At 46.2% G+C, this 21,642-nt stretch overlaps 1 protein-coding gene across 3 annotated transcripts in view; it reads right to left on the bottom strand.

Annotated features, from left to right (window-relative positions):
• ddr1 (discoidin domain receptor tyrosine kinase 1) overlaps positions 1-21,289 on the bottom strand; it is a 46,910-nt gene extending 25,621 nt beyond the window's left edge. For all 3 annotated transcript variants that reach the window (XM_019896032.1, XM_019896033.1, XM_019896034.1), the window contains exons 1-2: positions 21,020-21,289; positions 1,632-1,801 (exon numbers count right to left, since the gene is read on the bottom strand). In XM_019896032.1, the coding sequence (XP_019751591.1) occupies positions 1,632-1,743 (112 nt within the window). In that variant the 5' untranslated portion in view covers positions 1,744-1,801; positions 21,020-21,289. The remainder of the gene's footprint in view (positions 1-1,631; positions 1,802-21,019) is intronic.
• Between the last annotated feature and the right edge of the window lie 353 nt (positions 21,290-21,642).

The raw sequence follows: 21,642 nt of genomic DNA, 5'->3' as shown, positions 1-21,642 counted from the left end.
CGGCTCCCGTTACCGTGAGCCCTGCCGGGGAGGATTTGCGGCACGGGGAACAAAAGGAGCGACAGAAACCACGGCGCCGGCTGCAGGCGAGCCTCTCGGGTGCCGGCGTTGACTCTATTCCAGCGGCAGGCATTATCAAACGAATACAAAGATGAGGAGCTTGTCTGCTCCGAGGGGAGGCTTGGGTGGCGATAAAGTAGAGAAGGGCACTGACAGGACAGGAAGGGGGAGTGGGAGGGGGGGGGGTCGTTGTCATTGAGTCACCCCGTTGGAATTTGGAGCCGAGTGACAAATGTTAAAAAGCCCAGAGGGTGGAGCATACGCGCACCCACATTGGATCCACACCCATTAAACAGGTGCCCACGTCATTAAATCATCGTCATGACGCTCAATAACTGTGTCTTTTTTTTTTTTTTGTCATTAGATCAAATGAAATCCACATTTTGGAAACGCACTCCAAAAACCTCATTCTGGTGAAAATTTGTTTCACAGAAGTCGTGGCTGTGACTCGTAAAAGTCGGCTCAAGAGTCACGCTTTCTATCCAAGGCCTGCTTTCGAATCTTCAACTCTCGAAGATTTGCTCCCACACATCAATCAACCACATTTTCCCCCCCCGTCACAGCCGTCCGTGTGTCCCAATATCATCTACGCAGACTACTTTCCAGTTGTAAATCCAAAAAGCATTGCGCCCGGAACAAACAAGCCGTGTAATGAGTTTGGGCGAAACTCTTGTCGCCGTTTGCAACAAAAGCGCCGTTGAAGTTGCGGCTCGCGCTTGCTGCCGCAGTCGGATATGAAAGCCGGCGCGCGCTCCTGTTCCACCTGGTTGCCCCCACCGACTGACACTTGGTAATGTGGCTGGGTATTAGCCGTCCTGAAGAACGGGGGAGAGGGGGCGGGGAGCATTTCACTCTCCTGTTCCACTCGACTAGCTGACAGACAGGAAGAGAACACAGCGCAGAGCCTGTTGATAACACAACGGGAATGAGACTCGCTGATTTGACGATGTGAGGAGAATATTGGAAGGGAGGAAGAAACTAAGGCGCCGGTGGGGGGGGGGGGGGGGGGGGGGGGGAGTTGAATAACTCGAGCTTTCTTTTTTTTGGTAGTCAACTATAACTTGATCCTAGTCGAGGCAAAGTAAGTGATTCAGTGACAACATGAATATTTTTTTCAGCACAGAACAGCGGTCGCTAATGTTAGCATTGAGCCACGGACTGGTTTTTTTTTTGGTATTTAAGAATGGACTTGCCCATTTCGTAAATGAACATGCTACTTGTCTGCATTACATTTGGTGACATTTGTCGCATTTGTGCCGCTGCCCTCGTTCCTCGGGCATGAATAATTGAAGACTAGCCGCTGACGCTAACCGCTACGCTCTCGGCCCACGCAGACGCATCAAGATCACGTCGCCCTGTTCGTTGGACGTTTCGTTGCGCCACACAATGTCAGAGCGCAGATGAGATCAGAGATCTGAGATCAGCTTTCATGGCGCAGAAGGAACACACTTCAAAATCCATTGAAAAATCTCGAGGCCATTGACTTGCTTCGGTAGGTGGCGCTGTTTTGGTTCACATCAACGATCGAACGGGCTCGGCAGTTCACTCGAAAAGGAGACAACGTGCCCAACCTGCGTCAAAGTGCCACTCGTGCTCTTCGACCGACGACACCCGCACCGCCAGCACCGCCGCCAGGGCGGTGACCACAGAGGAAGGTGTGAGCCACCCGGCCGGCCCGGCCATGACTGCAGCGGCGCGCCTGGTTACCTGCCCGCAGACGCACTGCTGACCACAGGCATTCCTGTCGACGAGACAAAAAAAAAAAAAGAAGAAACATTCAGAAACAGTTGACGATCTCAGTGTGCATGGCTTTTCCTTTCACATCAAAAGCCTCAACCGTGAAACGTAACACCTTAACTGTGCTTTAATCATCGTCACTAGAATAAAATACAAAGTGAACCGCATCCTTACATTTGTCCCACCCTGTCGAGTGGAAAAAAAACTCGATACGATATTCTGACTGCTCAGAATGTTAAAAGACTGGTCCGCGGAGTTTGTTTTTCATCCAGGAACAAATTGTGCCTGGCATCGCCGTCTTTTGATAATTCTCTTGAAACAAAGAGCGAGCACAAAGCCAAAAGTGCCCAAAGCCACTTTGAGGCGCTAATTTGCTCCTTTGTCTTTGGCCTGCTGGGTGACAATGATGCTTTTGTCGCCAATAGAAAAGAACTCCAGCGGTGATCGAGGACGTTACAATTAGCACGACATTTACTCTGGCGGCTGCTTTGCCACAACCCCGGGGACTTGTGAGGCCTGTCGTTTTTCCAAATTGCTGATATCAAACTGGCTTTCACTTCATTGGACGGGTTGATCCAGCCGGCGGTGGTTGTACAACAAAGCAAATTAGATTTGGAGAGATTTAAAAACAAAAACAACAATCAATCCGCGCTGAATGGAAGCATTAAAAAAAAAATCCCAAAACATCATTTAGTCTCACCTACTGCTTTTTGTCAGATAATACCACAACAATGTTGACAAAGTGACATGACAGCTGACAGCTCGCATATTTTCCTCATGAAACGTGTCCGAGGAAAGGAGTCCAGTGGTGGCACGAGGGGAGGAGGAAAGACGATCGCTGCAAGTCTGAAGTGGGAACGACAGCTGGGAGCGAAAGAGAGGCCGGTCTTTCTTCCCGCCGGAGCCGCCGAGAGTTCAACTTCATCTCCCCGAGTAGACCGAGCCGGCCGACAGCTGACGCACAGCTGTAGCGGCAGCGGGACGAGGAGAGGGCGGAGTCAAACGCGTGGAAACCGAGTCGAGCCTCTCCTCTGTGATTTACGCATCGGCCTTCGCCGCGGGATTCTTCGGCTGATTCTTTAAACTGGCTGACGGTAATTCGTAGAGATTAGCGTTTGAGCGTTTTATGTCTCCGATGATTTGTGCCGGGGAAGACGCAACAAATTGTTTGGAGAAACTGAAGGTGACTGCTCCGCACGGTGGGCGTATCGGTTCGCATGTTTCGAGGCTCATGTTTTCGATTCCACTCGCATTTCAAAAACTTGTCTAAAGGGGTTAATTGAAGAATCTAAACTGTCCACAGGTGTCAGTGACCACCCCGGTATGCACCCTTGCCTGTTGTCCAAGGTCAGCTGGGATACGCTCCAGCTCACCCGCAATTAATCACAACGAGCACCATCGAAAAAATGCAAAATCTCAACGTTATTCAGTTAAATTGACACACATGATCTGCTTTCAGGGGCCACATAAAATGATGCGGCGGGCCAGATCCGGCCCCCGGGGCCTTGCGTTTGACACCTGTGAACAAACGCAGTGCGGCGAACGGAAGAACAGGAGCAAAGACGACCTTGTCGGGTGGGCTGGTGATTTACGGCCTCGGAAAGAATGAAAACATAAGTGCAAAGGGCTAGCGAAGAGCGCGGAAAGGCCGTCACAGACGCTTCAGCTGTCGCGAGTCGGTCCTGCAAAAAGACAAAAAAAAAAAAGGTATGCCGTTTTTTTTGGAGGACGGCTGCTTTCGATTGGGCCGCAGTTAAGAGCTGAGAAGCTCCACTGATCGGGTGTTACTTGTCATCGGCGCACATGGCCAGCGGCTATGTTTTTTTTCTCAAAGTATCCCAGCACACATCAGGGAGAGGAGGACATCACCACACAAAAAAAAAAAAAATTACAGCCAAGACAAATGTTTTGGCGAGCAGGGACCAAAGTGTCTGCAGCCATCCGAGACCACGTTTTGCTGGCAAAGTCAAGTGGTGCCGAACAGCTGTGGTTGGCGCTCAGGCCGATGGGAGAAAGGACCGCTGCGCTCTGACGTTTTGTCTTGGCTAATCCGGGCGCTGCGCTCATGAATGCACATGTGAGCAGCTGCTCTTACTGCCTGGAAATGAAAAGAAAAAAAAAAAAAAACTCGAGGATCGGATCAGCCACTTATTAGTTTGCATCATTGCTTCATTGAGGACTTGCTAAGATGAGATGTAGTGGCAGAAGCAAGGGCAGCTGTCTTCTGGAGTGGCACCAAACTTGGAACCGGAGACCACTTCAATAGGAGATTCAAACAGGAGAAGATTTGTTGGGGTGATTAAGCGTCCGCTAATTGCAGTTTCAAGCACGGTCCCTCGGTGGGACTGAGGGCATGTGGCACTTGGACTTACTGCTCAGGTGGACGGTTTACAGGCAAACGAGAGACTTTGGTGTATGGACAGCACTAAGCATCGCATGGAGCAATTTTTTTTTTCAATTTTATAACATAACATAACGTAACATAACACACAAGCTAGAATACACCAGCACTTAAGTCACTTGGATTCCTCGTGGGCAAATTCATACGCGAAAAAAACTGACAGACTACAACAACCAAACATGCTAACGGGCTAACCAAACACTTGCCAAACCAAAGAGAAATTTGATAAATCACCGGTTTGGATTTCAGTGGTACCTCGACTTACGAGCGTGTCTTCATACGAAAATTTCAAGTTACAAAACGCCTCAACAGGAAAATATTGCCTCTTGTTAGGAAAGACATTTCAAGAAACGAAAGGTAAAAATACAGTCTGGGCTGCTCGTCGCAGCTCCGAGTTTTCCTGAACGCAACATACTTCTAGCTGCTCTCCCATTGGCTATTACCAAGCATCTTCCTGGCATCCCATTGGCTCAGAGGGACCTCTTACCGTATGTGTCTATGTGTGTAGATAGATGGATGTGTGTTTATTCAGCGTCCTCGTCATTCGCCTCTCGGGCCATGAGGTGTTCCGATAGTTTTATGGAAATGTGAATCGCCCAGAAAAAGTGTTCACCAGTCGGGCGATCGCTCACTCTGCTGATGTTTGCCTTGGAAAAAAAGGATTGTTAAAAGCCGACAAAAGCAGACGTCCTTCGCTCAGTTCTTTACACAACGTCAGGCAAAAACCACTTCTTAGAGAGAACATGAACTTAAGAGGGCAAAAAAACGACGAGGACGTAGTTAAAAGAAAAATGACCATCATTTTTATTTTTACTCTATTCTTATTTTTTTAAATGATGCACAACCCTCATTTATGGTGCAATAATCTAATTTGTAACATGTATTTGTTCCATATTTTGATGCATTTTTATGCTTTATAAAACATTTGTGTCTGAATTTTGGGGGGCTTGGAACGGATTAGGGCATCTCCATGGAAAATGCGTCTCTACTTACAACATTTTCTAGTTAAGAAATTTCTTCCGGAAGCAATTCATTTCGTAAGTAGAGGTACCGCTGTATTTCTCCATTTATGTGATCTTTATTCATCCAGGCCAGGCAATCGAGAACAGATTCTCATGTGCCATGCCGACCTGGCAGCAAACAGCGGGGTCAAACAAAGCAAAATAAGCAAATACAAATATGTACACAACAAACTGTACGGTGTGATTCCAGTGACGTCATAGCACAAGGTGAATAAAACGTTCACAAATGAGCAGAGAGTGAAGCTCGGGTGGAGTCTTAGTAATGAGCGTGTTATGGATAAACAAACATAAGACGTTTGTCCAGTTTTTTACATCACCGGCGTTTTGCTACTGTGCTCAAACGAACGGAAAAACCAAGGCGGAAAAACAAGCCATGAGCCGATTCAACTCAACTAAAGGGTGCTAATGTGAAAACGCCATGTTTGGGTTCAAAGGCTCGGACCGCTCCCTTGATCCGTAAAAAAAACAATTTTCAATTCGTCGCAACTGTTTCACAACTGCCGCTTCTCTGTTAGCTCACCTTGTACGCATCAAATAAAATAAGTCTGTTCAGAAATCCAATGTTACAAGCCCCGACGCCAATTTTTACAACGACTCAAACTCACATAAATGTATGAAAGCAGACTTCTCAAGTCGTGAATCGTTTGTGTACAGCGGCTATGAAGCGAAAGGCTTCTGAAGGCTGTGCTGACGGCCTCCATGTGTGCTCACAGTCGGAGTTTCTGCTGGTTTGCAACCGCAAAGGCTTTGAAAGATGTAAAAAAAAAAAAAAAAAAAAATTGGAAATTGGAAAGAAACTTTTGATGAAACGAGGACAAGTGGCATGTGTGTTCAAAACAAGCTCCCGTTTATCACATCGCTTATCGTTGACGAACAGGTGATGTATGTTCGGCGCTCAGAAATATAAGTGAGGGAAAAGGTACTTGCTTGGAAAAGAGTCACAGTGCTTTCTTTATCGAGGCACATCTGTACCACGTTTACACAAGTAATCTATCCAATAACATGAATTTCACGTCAGCCGTGCCAAGACAAAAAAAAAAAATTCAACATCATCTGCTACTAATACAAATGTGAGCTGCATGGTAAGTGTCTAATATCAACTTGGAAGTTTGGGGCTTTGCTAAGGGCACCTTGGCAGCATTTTGGAAGTCAACTGGCCTCCCTCCAGCAACCAACCCCGCTTTCCATTTTCTTGATCAAAACCAACGGCGTGAATGAAAATGAAAGGGAGATTGTCTCCTCGTGCCCTGTTTTGGTTTCCTCAAAAATGGCGTGTGGACATTGTTTGACGGCCGACCAGTTCGAGTATCGGGGCTGGCTGTGCGTTTGGCTCCAAATGTTTCAAGTGGGGAGCAGGCGGACTGATTTTTTTTTTTACAATGCGAGAGCCCACAAATAACTAAAAGAAAATAAAAACAACGCGTCTGTTTAATAGAGTGTGAAACACGCGCTTGCAACACACCGCATGCATGGCAATGTCTGTTGTCGTACCATGAATGGCCTGTAAGAGGCGACACTGTGCCACTCCACACTGATGGAAAATACAAAGAAGAGGAAAGTGGACGCGTAGAAGAAGATATTAAATCATCTCGGCCAAACGGTAGCTCATCTGGTTACGAGATTCCAGAGACGAGCTATTTGTCATTTCTACTTTGACGAGTCACGTTACCAAAACTCAACATCACCGGTTGCTCAAGTAACAGCATGCGCTACGGGTCTCTTCCAAAATATTGTTCCGCTTCATGTCACAATCATAGGACATCAACATTTCGGATCATATATTTGATTGCCTGGGATGGAAATGCTCAAACCGAGTCGGTATGAGCTTCATATGCTCCATCTCCAACGTCCTCTGTTAAAAGTTGACTCATGGCCACAGGGGACATCAGGAGTACCGAGCTCTTTGTTTTAGACTTCCTTCCGACACACACTGTAGCTGAAGGGAAGGAAGTATGAATGATTTCTCCGCAGCGCTTCAGTTGATGGGGAGGGCGGGGCAACCGGCCGCTCCGGGTCATTTGGTGTATTTTCCTGAAAACTGTTGTTTCTTTTTTTGTTGCTGGGAGACTCGCAGACAAAGTGAGAAAAGTGTGAGTCCACCAGCAAGGACATTTTGAAGTGGCCATGCGGCTCTGCCTACTGTGTTTGTTGATGTGTTAATGGATAACTTTGAATCAGTAATCGGGAACACTCAAATTTCACCTTTGCTTCGCCTGACGGAACCAACTCGTCTGCGGTACATCTGCAAAGCCTTGGAATAAACACTGGCCCATGTCGACAACCGAACAGGGTCTGAGAATCGTCACATTAGTATTTAAGCTAGTTGGAACCTTTTGGAACACGAGTGACACAAAATGTTCCGGATCTAAAACGTCCAGCCAATTAAATCTGGGTTTAAAGACTTCAATTCATCAAATACTTGACAAACTTTAAAGGCAATGACCAATAGTTGAATTCAGTTCTGTTGACGACTCTGAGTATTAATGATAACACTGATGCTAAAGGGTGAGATGGAGCAAATAAAAATTCACTAAATCTGGGTTGGAAAATTAATTTACAGACTCGGTTTTCATGTCTTAAAAGAAGTGTGTGGGAGTAAAGATTCTTGACACGACCGCGGAAAGCAACATTAGCACTGACGCTAGCGTGAACAGCTTTCCAAGATGAGGGACGCGACAGGCTAAAGTGCCAAGTAGCCCGTGAAAAATGAGACTTGCCTGGCACGGTCAAACATTGGACAGAGTTGCACTACATGAACAGCTTTGCATCGCATCCTTTAGTCAGACTTACAAAAAATAAAACAAAACAAAACGTGATTTGTAATTTATTAGGAGTGGTAGTCATCAACATGCAGCAGAAAATCAGAAGAGCTAAGGTTATTTCCCAAGAATTTTGAGAGTCCAAATTTGAAGGCAATCTGCGTGACTGTATCTTCTCTTATCTTGAGGTAACCACGTTAAAAAAACTATGGATGGTCATGGGCGCGCCATCTTAACGCAAAGGCGCCCATGCTGCTCCGCCAATCTGACAGCCTGCTCGAGTCGCCGATTCAGGCGTGGCGTCGAGATGCTTTTCTCAGTCACACGACAGGATGCAAAGCAAAGCGGAGCGTGAGCGGTCAGCATCGGTCATCAAATTCTACACTCGCGTGTCACACGAATCCTCTATACAAGGAAATGGGAGTCACCGCCGTGGTATGTCGCACTACTATGAGTTGTGAGGCGGGGGATGTTGGCAGACGGAGAGATCACGAGTTCTGAAAACAGCAGAACGACCGAGGCGCAAGGCAATGAAAGTGAAGCACTTTGCCTCAAAAGAAAGAAAGAAAGAAAAGAAAGTGAGCGGGCGAGGTGGTGAATCAGGAGTGATGCAAGGCGGAAGAAAGCACGCTGAGGGGAACATTTGAACATTTCCTGGAATAATTTGTGAGCCATTAAGACAGCTATGCTGTTTGCGCCCCCCCCCCCAAAAAAAAATCAGAAGCACACAAGCAGTTTAATAACTGCACAAATTCACAAGGTCTTATTGGCAGAGATCTATGAGTCGAGCAGTGGAGAAAGAAATGAAGGCAATAAGATTGGGAGTTTGCCGGCGCGAAACTCCACACAAGTGCAATCAATGAGGACTCGCAGTTTCACTGGCACCCTCAATGTCAGCACTGCAGGCGGAAGTTTATGGGGGGCGGCAAATGGTGACTGATGACCACGGCTCGCGCTGCCAGACCTAGACTGGCTTCATCAGCGGCAGTCGCATTCGCTACAAGGTGAAAGAAAACATCATGACCAGCTGGAGGCCAAAAGCGCATTTTCTTTCATGACTCCCCTCCATAAAAAGACCACAAAAAAAAAAAAAAAACCACCCCATAAATTCATCTAACTTAGTGTTCATGACAATCCTTGGCAGAGGATATGATCCATAACTCACACAAGTAGTTTACGTTAAAAGTCAAATGGCTGCCAAGGTTGAATTGGAGAGGGGTTGGTTGTTTGATTGTCTGAATGTCAACAGGCCGTGCTCTGGTTCACCGATGGAAGGTGACAGAAACTAATATTTTTACACTATAAAATGCCCGTTTACCCCTGTGGGGGGGAAAAAAACCCAACAACAACAAAAACATCTGGTTTTGTTTTTTTTTTTTTTTTTTAAACATCAGGAGCCCATTTCTGCCAGTGGATTTTTTTTTTTCAACGGTTAAAAAAAAAAATTGTCAGACCACCTTCATGCGCAAGACCATCGACAGGCAACGTTTTGTCACGCAGTTCGATTAAGTCCCCGTCTCACTCAACGGAAATCTAAAAGTTGGCTCAAGTATTTCTGACACACGCGCACACACACAAATTCACCTTCACGATTTCTTGCTAAGCGCCGTTAAAAAGATCAGATCGTGGATTAAAAACAACGTTTTGAACAATCATGGCAGCACCCTTGCACCAAATGACTCGACCAAAAATAATCGACACTAGGGGGGGAAAAGCTAATCCTCTAATCCTCATCAGGAGCCGTTCTGGTATGTTGCATGAGTATAATCTCTCGAGCCCTGGAGTGGATGAATGAGATGTGGTCTACACTGGAAGTTACACATTTGATTAAAAGGAGACATACGGGATTAGTTTTTTTTTTAAATCTACACACCAGGTTCCTGTCAAAAGGTAAAACGGCAAGCGTGGCTTTCGTTACCATGACAACCAGGGCAGCGCCAGGGCATCAAGAGGAGGCGAGGGGTCGCCTGTTCCCAAGCGGCCCAGAATCTCAAGAGCAAAGTGGGACAGAAAAAAAAATAATAATAAAGTATCATTGCTGCATTGCCCTTGCCGATTCGCCTCGCGGATCGGTGCATGTGGCGCATGCAGAGGACACTTGGCCCAACGGAATTGTCACCTTGCCCTACGCCGATAACTTCAGCCGACAATCGGAAATTTGCCGGTTATCAGAGGCCAGTGTTGATATCACTGTGCTTCCAGTGCAGCTCTGCTTACCTTGCGGACAGACTGAGCGTGCATATGCACGCACAGCAATGACTGACGCACGCTACGGCCACGCCTTCTGCCGCTTCTGAGAGGCTATTCTTGTTGCAGCAAGGCAGGTTTCAAAAGAATGATTAAAAGGCACAAAACGAGGATTCTCAAAACATCGTTTTCGGATCATGGTTCCCCCACATAGCGTGTATGACCAGATGTGTGTTTCATTTAACACCACCACACAGATGTTTGTTAGTTTATCTTTAGAATTTCCCATGATGTAATAGAATTAAGCTATCTGATTTTCAGGCCAAGTTATGTGGTTGCTTTAAATACGCCACGTATAATCCTCTTTGTTTGACGTTTACTTTGACAGAGGGTTGTGCCAGTAAGTGGAAGAGCATTTCATTGTTCTGCCCGTCCGTCTCTGAGAGATGAACCAATGTTTTGCGAGGAAATAAATAATTTTCAGCCCAATGAAGTGAAACGGGACCGTTTGCACGGCACGCCTGCTTGATTTCTCACGGCACGCTTGTTTCTCAAGGCTGAAGCGAGTCCAAAATCCACCTCAACAGCATGTGGGTGGGTGAGCAAGTTTGGACTGAAAACGCGGAGGTGGAAGTGTTGTGGTTCTCACACTCACACACACACACACACACACACACACACACACACACACACACACGCACACGCACACACACACAGACAGTCAAGTCGGGACATGCCAAACGATAGCCTAGCCACTTCACTTTCCCCTCTCACTTGTTTTGTATAATCCGGCAGGAATGAGAGGAGCGGCGCCTTCGTTTTCGTGCCGACGCGGCCAGACGCTTAAAAAGTGAGGGCCAAGCGCTCAATACGAGCCCTCGTGCGCCTCTGCGCTTTTCATTTCGACACGCCTCGCCCGGTTGAGGGCTTCATTAATTTAATCACGCCGTTTGCAAACAATCAACTCTCAGGTGTTGCGCAACGCGCTGTCGACGGTTCTTGGCTGTTACCATGACAACAGCTTTACCTGGGCCAAAAGGCCTTCTCTTGTCGACAGTTTTTTTTTTTTTTTTTTGGGCCCGAGGAATTATTTGCGCTGCGGCTCCAGTTAAAGGATGCCGGATTGATTTATTAAAGGACGAGTTTTTTGCTCACGCCACGAATCAATTTGAAGTGTTTCTAATTTGTATCGCACGTCCGTATCAGTGTTCGGTGTTGCTTTAATTCCTGAAAGTTTTTGCAGGTTTTAATTTTCTAGCGCCGAGAAGCAACTCAACCAGGGAGGCGGCCGCAACCTTTGCATCTCGCCGCTAATGAGAAAAGCGGCAGTGTTCCAACTCCAAATGAGGCAGGAGCAAATATGTGCTCACATTAACACGTGGGCGTTTGTGGATGACTCGGTTGGAGTTGGGCAGAGAATTCCCCGAATTCAATTTGCACCGCCTTGCCGGCACCTGCTTGCGAGCGAGCAGAAGCATGCGACGGGTAAACGCCACTTGATAAAGTCCTGAGGTACAGCGAGACTGACCGACTGCAATGAAGCGGAGAAACTTATTTGGGGAGGGGGGCAGCTGGCCAGGAGGGCCAGCGTGATTTCAAAAGCACAGAAAGCGGAATGGAAAGACGAATCGAGGGAGAAAAGTGGAACGGGAACCGGTTTGGTGGAGTTCAGCAGTCTGATTCATGCTGAGAAAACTCAATTGAGGTACACGGCCACATTTTTCCCTTTCTTTCCATTCAAAGTCGGTCAATTGGATGACGGAAGGTTGACCTGCGGTGTGCTAAACGGATCTTTTACCCACCTTGGCTGAAAAAAAATGAGACCAGATGGGTTTATGTTGAGACTTTCCTGTCAGCCTATCCCAGCTGTCTATGGGTAGTAGGCGGGGGACACCCTGAACTGGTTGCCAGCCAATCGGAGGGCACACAGAGACAAACAACCATCCACACTCACAATCACACCTAGGGACAATTTAGAGTGTTCAGTCAGCCTGCCATGCATGTTTTTTGGAATGTGGGAGGATTACCCGGAGAAAACCCACGCAGGCACGGGGAAAACATGCAAACTCCACACAGGAATGGCCGGGGTTGAAGCCACGACCTCTGCACGGTGAGGTCAACGCGCTAACCACTCAACCGCCGAGCGGCCGTCAATGAATGAAACTTTTTTTTTTTTTTTTTTTTTTTTAATAATTTAGGATATTTTGATCTTTCCACATTTCAATGCTAATGCTCATAAAAATGGATACACTCAATCTAAAATGCTCTGTCGTAATATTCGCAGTGTTAAAAAACAACAACAATATCGAGTAGCAAACCGTTTTTCTTGACAGCCTTCGTTCATGTCATTAGAAGCGGTCACAGAAAGGCAAAGAAATGTGCTCGTGAAGAAAAAAATAAATAAAAGGTGTGAGCTTAGCCAGAAGTGCTCAACTTGGGCCGCAGCCTGACACCTCAATCACCCCCCGAGCCCTTCCTCCAGTTCTAAAGCGACTTAAATTACACGGCTCACGACAAGCTCCCCATGCTAATGTGAGCCCCCCCGACTCTGTCGTCCCACCCGCAGGCACCCAAAGACACATCAGCCAACTCACAGCTGAGAGGAAAAAAACGTAGCGTGGCTGCTTCAACTTTGATGCAGAGCACGACTTTGCTCCGCAGTCCGAGTCGTCTACCGCCCCGACATCGCCAGAAGACTTTGGTGATTGATGCGCGCGTTAGTAGATCCCCCCCATCACTCCCCACCTGAGCGGTCTGTATGCATGTGTGAGGTCTTGAGCAGATGAACAAAAAAAAAAAAGAAAAAAAAAGAAAAATGTTCATGAGCGATGAGCTCAAGCTGCAATTTTTTTTAAACCCCTTTTTTGGGGGGGCGATAGTGCAGCCTTTTGTTCTGAGGAAATTCCTGATTTTGCATGACCAAGGTTTTTTTTTTGGGGGGGGGGGCAACTCATTTCACTGCAGAATGTCTCGCGGCCCAGCGATTTCATCGCACCCCGCAGATTCAAGACGCCCCCGTGCCGGATGCGGCAAAAAAGCCCAACATCACCGAGCCTCCGCCATGTTTTGAACGATGAGCAGCGTTTTCATCAGATGCTTGGAACGGCCTAGCGCACAGGTGTCAAACTCGAGGCCCGGGGGCCAGATCTGGCCCCGGCATCATTTTATGTGGCCCGCAAAAGCAAATTAAACATGTTGACTTCGATGACGCTTGCTAAAATTTGTACCACAATTTCGTATGTCATATATATAAGAGAGCTATATAGTAATTTTCTTGTTACCAAAACCCTCATTACAGTAACTTAAACTATCGTTAAATAAACCATTATTCTTGACTTCCTTATATGGTTTCAGAGTCATCATGGCCCTCCAAGGGAACCGCTAACTATAATGTGGCCCGTGACAAAAATGAGTTTGACACCGCTGGCCTAGCGGAAGCTTCGCGCCTCCTCAAAATGCCCGTTGTTCAAACTCAATCTCATCGATCTCAAGTTATTTCACGGATCAGCGTGGTTTAGGCCTGGTAGGACTTTGTTTGTCGCTCCTTGATTGGCTACGTTTCGTTTCAGGTCACAGTTCGCGGAGGCATGACTTGGGAATCTGAAACTTTCCTCCGGCATCAAGACTTTTCATCGTTTAACATTTCGCAACCTGTTATCAGGAAAAATTCACTTCCCCTACGCAACGGGATTATCTGATAGGCTACATTTCGAAAACAAGAGAAGCCGGAATTATCTCTACCAGGCCGTCAACTTTCTTGACTGGAAGAGTACCGACATTTTTTTTTTTTTTCCTCAAGTGGCGATCGAACAATATCAATCCTCAGACTCACTCCCGCAAATAATCTCCGATATGTCATGGTTTTCATCTGCGGGTTTATGACGAGCAGAGTGCGACATCATCTTGTTCATCTCAAATTTCATATGCTGGCACGGGAGGCAGGTCGGGGTTTCTCTTCGGCGGCGGGGGGAGTGAAAAAAAAAAAAACGAGGCAGTGTGCCAAAATGCCATCGGAGACAAATGAGAAATTCTTTGAAGTCGGGCTCAGAAACCAAAATTCGACTATTCCCCGGCACGCACAAGCGGGTGGCGTCGACGCTTATCTTATCACAGCGTCCCTTGATGGGACTGGCGGCTGGGGGGCTGATAAAACGAGGAGACTGATGGAAGATCACAGGAGATGGATTAGTAGCACCAGAGGTGGTTATGAATGATGAATCATACAGCGTTGCTTCAAAAAGGGAGGCATTGGCCTTGTCTGCCGCCAGGCTGGATGGTCGCAGAAAGACAAGTATCAGCTCCCAATAACTTTCATTTGAATTTTGTGGTACCTTGACTCACGATTGGAATTTGTTCTGTGGCCAAACCCATCATTTACGAATCGAATACATCTTTATTGATACAGCGCTTTCACAACAGCGGCGGCCGTAACGGAAAGCGCTTTACGGAACAATGAGGATAAAATACGACAGAAGACACCCCAAAATATCTGACATAAAATCCCTTCCATCTAGTCCCCCCCCCCACCCCCAAACTACCACAATTTGTTTTTAATACGGAAAAATAGTGAAAAACTGATAAAGGCAAATATAAACTGAATTTCGGCCTGTTTTACTGCCACTGCACCCCCGCCCCTCGAGCTCAGAGAGGGGGAAATCGGTGGCAATGAGCAAAGTGTGGCTGTTGCTGTTCAGGATTCTAGAAGAACAGAGGTGTGTTGGATTTTATCATTATTATGATTTTTTTTTTGGGGGGGGGTGAGAGCGATAAATAAAGAAGTAGCAATGGTAGTTTTCCATTTGTAATTGTATCGTGGTCTTTCATGCCTATACTGTTATGACGTGAAGTGTTTTCCATCTTCATGGCCACGTTGCGCTTGAAAAAAGCGACCTCTGTCTCAATAGTTTTTCTTCTCCTGGTTAAATAAAAGGTTTTGATCGATTTTTCTGAAGGCGGAGACCAAGTGTGACACTTGAAGAAGAGACCTCGGTCTCAGTAGTTGTTTTGATCGATTTTTCTGCAGGCGGCGGCGGCGGCGGCCAAGTCTGACTAATCCTGTAATGCTTTATTTCATTTCATGGATTCATGTGCAACTTTGTATGTCGTCGCATCATGCGATTGGGGTTGCCGTCTCGGGGTCCATGACAACCTGAAAGGATGCTCCGTGCATTTGTGCTCCCTCCAGCAAAAATGGCTTTTCTGAGTTTTTCAACAGGTCGTCATTTGGGGCACGCGTAAGTCAAGGTACCACCAGAATCGTCCTTCCAAGACGCAGCCCGTTTGTTCAATTCTCACTTTTCAGACTAGCAACAAATTCGAGAGATATGTCGACATCCGTCACTTTGTACTAAGCAACATCAGGTCACGCCTCATTTTTCAAGCAGTGACAATAAGAGTGTGTTTTTACAAGTATGCTACATGTCGAGAATGAAAATGGATGGCAAGCGGAGATTCGTCTTTTTTTTTTTTTTTTTTTGCACACATGCTCTCGTTCGGACACGGACATTCCAATCCACTTCAATGTTTCAAATCATTGAACAGACGCCGTACGGTGGAGGCTGTGAAATGCTAAACTGATGTTTCCGGTGCGGCCGAGCTGTCTCAAAACAATCTTTTGAGTTTTGATGAAATTGGGGGTGGCAGACTTGTCACATACGTGGTTGTCATCAGACGGCAGCAACATGCTGAAATTATTCGCTGACAAATGAAGGAAAATTCAAAGACAAAAAGTGTGAAAAGGAATTGCTGCCAATCGATGAAGCGCAACCGGAATTCAGTGAAAAGCCAAAATGGAATGGAAATCAGACGAGCCGCCGCATTTGCTTGATCCAACAGTGACGAGAACGTCATCTCCTTGGCGGAGGTAATTAGCGGATGAGAAGATTCACAGCTAGGAAAATCCAATCGAGATTTGGAAAGCCGGCAAAGATTAAACCCCCGAGAAGGCGCAGACGCCCACTTTGAAGTCTCGCCTCCCGTTAACACAATCAACGTGCTCTCCTGACCGCAGCAGGCGATTCCATTGAAAGGCGAATCTGTCTAGACTTGATGAGGCCACGCTTGAGAAACAAGGACAAGAGGATTCCCCGTCTCGCATTGTCTTCTTTCCCCATTAGAAAGACAAGTCTGATGTGTTCCTGAAACGTCCGGCCCCGAAAAAATTGAAATGCCAATGCTATTTAACGATTGACTGCTTGGGGGGAGTTCACATGAATCGGCGAACTTTGGGACTGAAAACACGATCATGCTCTGGCGTGGGTAACCTGCAGTGGCGTGCTAAAAAAACAAAACAAAACAAAACTAAAAATGTGCAAACTGTGATTTCACTTGGGAGGTTTCAACGCCCTGCGACAACCTGCTCAAGTCTTTGGGCAGAGGTCAACGGGCACAATGGAAATAAGTCGCCTTCCGTGAGACAATGAAGCGGATAAAGCGCCAAACAGGCTGCAGTCAATGATCAACCAGGGCGCACCAACCGGTGCTCTTCTTCCCTCTTGTTTTTTTGTTTTTTTTCAAAACAAGTTCTGCAGCGAGCGCCTTTTCAAATCCAGGTGACGTGTTATCGTAACAATGAAGACCCCTTGTATTCTATTCTATCCTATACCAATCATTAATTAAAATGCAGCATACTTAGGGCTGGGCGTTCATTAATTCGGATATTTGCTGATTTTTGGGGGTATTGTATTTTCAGCCTTACATATGGATCGATATTCTTGGATTTCTTGGACGTGGTACTCTAAAAGTTCTGTGAAGTGCTTCGTTAGAGCTGCAGCGGTTGTGAAAGCGCGATATAAATAAAGCTGTATTGTCTTGAATTGTATTCCCTTTAGCGGAGCTCCATCTAGTGGATGCATAATGCAACATCAGCCTCTATCGTAGCTTCTATTCTATGCCCCTTATAATATGAGGCGCCATTTATATGAAAACAGTTTTAACGGAGGCCATTCATCAAAGGCGCGCTTTATACTCCGAAGCACCCAATAGGGCAGATATATCTCAAGAGCACAGTATTGAATGAAAACATCGTAAAAAATATCAATACAAATCAAGTTTGTTTCTTTCCAAAATGTTATTTGTTATTTCCTGTGTGGAATGTGTCCCTTTAAGGGGCATGGCCTAGTGAGTGACATCATGAGCTGGAATGGGGTTGGCTGGTTTGTCTGCGTGTGAGCGTCCAGGTGCGAGTGTTCACATTTCGGATTTTTATCTTTGACTATTTGTCCTGTTTAATAATTTTTTTAAAGTACATGTACGACTGTGGCTCTCCTTGCCCACATGCAAGGGCATTACAGTGCTGTAGCTGAAGCTCATGAATACCTCAAACCTCTGCCTTCAAAAAGTGAGTAGTATGACTTTTTTTTTTTTTTTTTAAACTTGTAATGATGCTTTGGTGACAAATGCATCACGAAACTTCTGCAAGACTACATTCTGAATGTTTTGGAACCCCACAAAAACATAATAATAATAATAATAAATAAAAATAATAGCGCAATTCACCCCCGCGGCTTCAAAATATATTAAAAGCAGAACACAAACTCCCATTTAGTGATTTTCTCAAGCCGTTCCACATCCCGGCGCTACCTCGGCTGGACCGCACAAGCACATAAACTGCAATTACACGGGGCCAAGGGCTCCCGGGGGGGACGTGGCGGGAGAAATTAGCAGCCAAAGGGCCATTAACCAAGCAACCGGGCGACCTGAACACGCCACCAGGGGATGTGGAACCACACTCGGCGGGGCCCCTCCACACTGCATACTCCTTTCCTTTGCGCTCTTTTAGTTCGTCTTTGCCCAAAAAGGCTCCAAAAAGCCTATAAAGTTAATAAAGCTCTTCTTGGGCGGGCCTGGCATTTCAAGCCAGGAGCCAGTAACACGTCGACTGGTTTTATGTGCCAAGAAAGGTGAGCGCAGCATGAAATTACAACTACCGTCCATTCTTCATCGCTTCCCCCTTTGCAATAAACGCAACGTTGCGTTTCATTTTTGGATCACGACAGTTTGTGCAAAGATTATAGCCACCGTCACCTGAGAGGTAGCCAGAGATTCTTGCGCGAAAGTACACAGAGTACCCGGAGAAAACCCACGGAGGCCCGAGGAGAACATGCAAACTCCACACGGGAAGGCCGGAGCCAGGATCGAACCCACGACCTCTGCACTGTGAGGCCGACGCGCTAACCACTTACTCACCAGGCTGCCAGTGCAAGTTATCGAGACCACAATTGTAATTGAGATGAAAAAAATTGACACTTTGGCCACAATTTGAACATTTTCACTTCGGAGTCAATTCGCATTTGTTGCAAGCGGGTAAGACATGAGTGGCCGTGTTTGGAGTTAGTTTGAGAAGATGCACACTTCCTACTTTAGATTGCATGACAGGGTCATTTGTTTAGTGTTGCGCCATGAATAGATAGAATATTTACAAAAACCGTGAGGGGTGCACTCACTTTTGTTAGCTATTTACTAGATGTTCGAGTTGTCAAGAGTTCAATTCTCATGTTTGGGTATTAACAACAACAAAAAAAAGTAATTGCTGCTCTTTTGAAACTCGTGAGCAGGTTTTCACAGCAAGCCACAGAGCTTCAGGTCATGTTTGTGTCCGCTTCCCCTAAGGCAAAAGCGCATGCATGCGTGTGATGATGTCATCTGAGGTCAGCTGAGTACGTGCAAGCGTAACAGGGGTTGTTGCACCTGGATGTACGCAGGTGGTGACCACCAAACACTGGCTGTGGAGGCTGTTAAACCAGGAAAGAATGGCTGTTGTTTGTCTTTGTTTTTGTGAAGGAGGTGCCATGTAAAGAAAGGCAGGAGGAATGTGACTCTCCGGAGAAGAAATGCTCCGATCCAAATTAGGGGTGCCATCCCCTCCAAAAGATAAAGTGAGAGCCTTTAGCATTTTAATATTACAAGGATGCAGCACTTCGATTGAATTCACATGTTAGCAAGTTTAAAAACAAAAGAAAAAAAAATTGCAAAACATTGACAGAAAGTATGCTTGACGTAAGCCACATTTCACAAGACCTCAAGTTAGCAGTGCAGTACAGAGGAAACACCTGCTAACAAATACAAATTGTCACTAGGGATGGGCGAGTACTGATATCAGGTCATCATCAGGCCAATACCTTATTTTAAGGTATTGAGTACTCTTGAGGGCTGCCGATACCAAGCCACTGATACTTTAGCGAAAAAATCTAATCTGACATTGAGTAAGTCCTCCTCCGCAGTAGGTGGCGCAATGCTGCGGCAGATTGACACATTCGCTAATCATCATCTGTGTAGCTTTTCATCATGTCATCGAAATTTTATATATCAAAAGTACTAAAGGTACTGATAATCAGTATTGGTGAGTAGAAGAAAGAGTGACTACTCTGTACTGGCATCAGAATGGAAAAAAAATAAAAAGCGGCATTAAACATCTCTAAATGTGTCTGTCAAATACTGATGCTAATTCAATTTTCTACAGTGTATGATGGCCTTCAGGGGACCAAAAAGAGCAAAGCTGTCTGTTGTAAAACTTATGACTTCTCAACATTCAGCTTCGGGCTTCAACTGTCATATTCATATCGTCGGCACTGAATAACAAGTGGTGTCCCGTGGCCACGAAAGGAAGGAAAAAAAATGCGAATAAAACAACATTGGGAAATGTATGACTTCTCAGTATGCACAGTTGTGTTTTAACTGTCACATTAATACGGTCATCAGTGAATAACGAGCAGCGTACGGTGCCCTCGAAGATACAAAAGGGCAAAATTTGCCATTGAGCTCTTGTTAGGACTCCTCGATATTCAAATTTCTGTTTCAACTGTCACATTAATATGGTCCGCAGCTTGTAACAAGCGAGTTACGGTGGCCTTTTAGGGCCCAAAAGGGCAAAGCTCTCCATTGTGAAACTTCTTACGGCTGCTGAGCATTTGGAATTGTGTTTCAACTGTCAAATGAATAGAACCAACGGGATAATACAGTCAGACGTGTTATGGTGGTCTTAAATAAAACAAAAGAGGCAAATCTCTCCCAAGTTTAGCTACTTCTCAATATTCACCCGAGCACTTCGATCGTCCAATTTATATATTCAGCAGACAGCAACTCTCAGCAAGCGATATCAAGCGGCCTGGAGGGAACAAAAATGCGTAATTGTAAAACTGAGTGAGTCAGATTTGTGTGTCAACTGTCAAATTTCTATGGTCAGCAGTACATTAAATAGTCTCCATGGGTGTTGAAATGTCAAAAAGGCAAAGAGCGCAATTGTAAACCTTGAGAGATATCAATATGCAAATTGGGCTTCAACTGTCACACGAATTGGTTCACAGTGACGCACGGTTGCCTTTTTACGGCAAAAATCACAAAGCTCTCCAGAGTCAAACTGAGTAGATTGTTGCTGTAACAGATTTACAGTCAGCAGAGAATAACTCGCAGTGCGCACTGTGCAGTGGATTCTGAGCGATCTACATCCTCGTTGTAAAAAAAACGTATGACGGAGTCAAATTTGTGCTTGAACTGACTAAATCATGTGCTGGACAACAAATAGTAATGATGACTAATTGGTTCATTTTAGTCACTTGGCACACCAACCAGGACACCTTGCTTTGCAGACGTGCTTTCTGCTGGCTGCTCACTTGAGTTTGCAGTAAATCCAGGACGTGATGCACACCGTCAGAGCATTTCAGACACGCGGCTAATATTTCGGCGCAACGTTACACCTTGGTCGGCCTATGTGTGGCAGGCAGGGGGGGGGCTCCGTCACCGTGGCGGCCGTCCAAAACCGCTTCGGGACGAGACTGACGGACGCCAAGCCACACGCCAACACAAGCGCACGAACTGCAGCCGTGAACGGGAAGGAAATTGCCAAGGGAACTTACCTTAATGAGCCCCAACCGCTACTTGGTGACAGCTCCCCCAAACTTTTTGGTCTCTCCGCTTCGGACCTGCTTTCTGGAAGCGTCCGCACAAAATAACAATCCAAAAACGCTCGCACCGAAGTCAGCGAGCTTGTTTGCTCAAAACACGTCCACTTGTCAAAAAGTAAGGGGAAAGTGTTCCGATAAACGTGGCGGAGGAGAAGCGAGACCGTCTGAGTCCGTCGGTGAAGGCGAGCGCCTGGTTTGTGGCGACTCACGCGAGGAAGCCGGCCCGCAGCAGGCGCCACCAGGTGCTCATTTACATAACTGCACAGGCTGTGGCCAATCACGGATGAGCGCAAGGTGCCTCATTGGATATTCAAGAGAGGGCCTGGTCCAATGAGAAGCTGCGAGGGGCGGGGCTGCGTGCCTGACAACTTTGGAGTGAAACTTGTGTGTGCGTGCGTGTGTGTGTGTGTGTGTGTGTGTGTGTGTGTGTGTGTGTGTGTGTGAAAAGCCTTTTAAAAGCCTGGCCAAGGAGCTCCGATGGCATGCCTTGTTAACCCTTTGCTCCCAATAATAAACACAAAACAAGAGAATACAACAGAACAGGGCAATATTATTAACAGGCTGATTGTTAATAA

This window comes from Hippocampus comes, unplaced genomic scaffold, assembly GCF_001891065.2.
Source record: "Hippocampus comes isolate QL1 unplaced genomic scaffold, H_comes_QL1_v1.1 scaffold55, whole genome shotgun sequence".
NCBI lineage: Eukaryota > Metazoa > Chordata > Actinopteri > Syngnathiformes > Syngnathidae > Hippocampus > Hippocampus comes.
The sequence above is the reverse complement of the archived record's forward strand: the minus strand, read 5'-3'. Positions and strand labels throughout refer to the sequence as shown.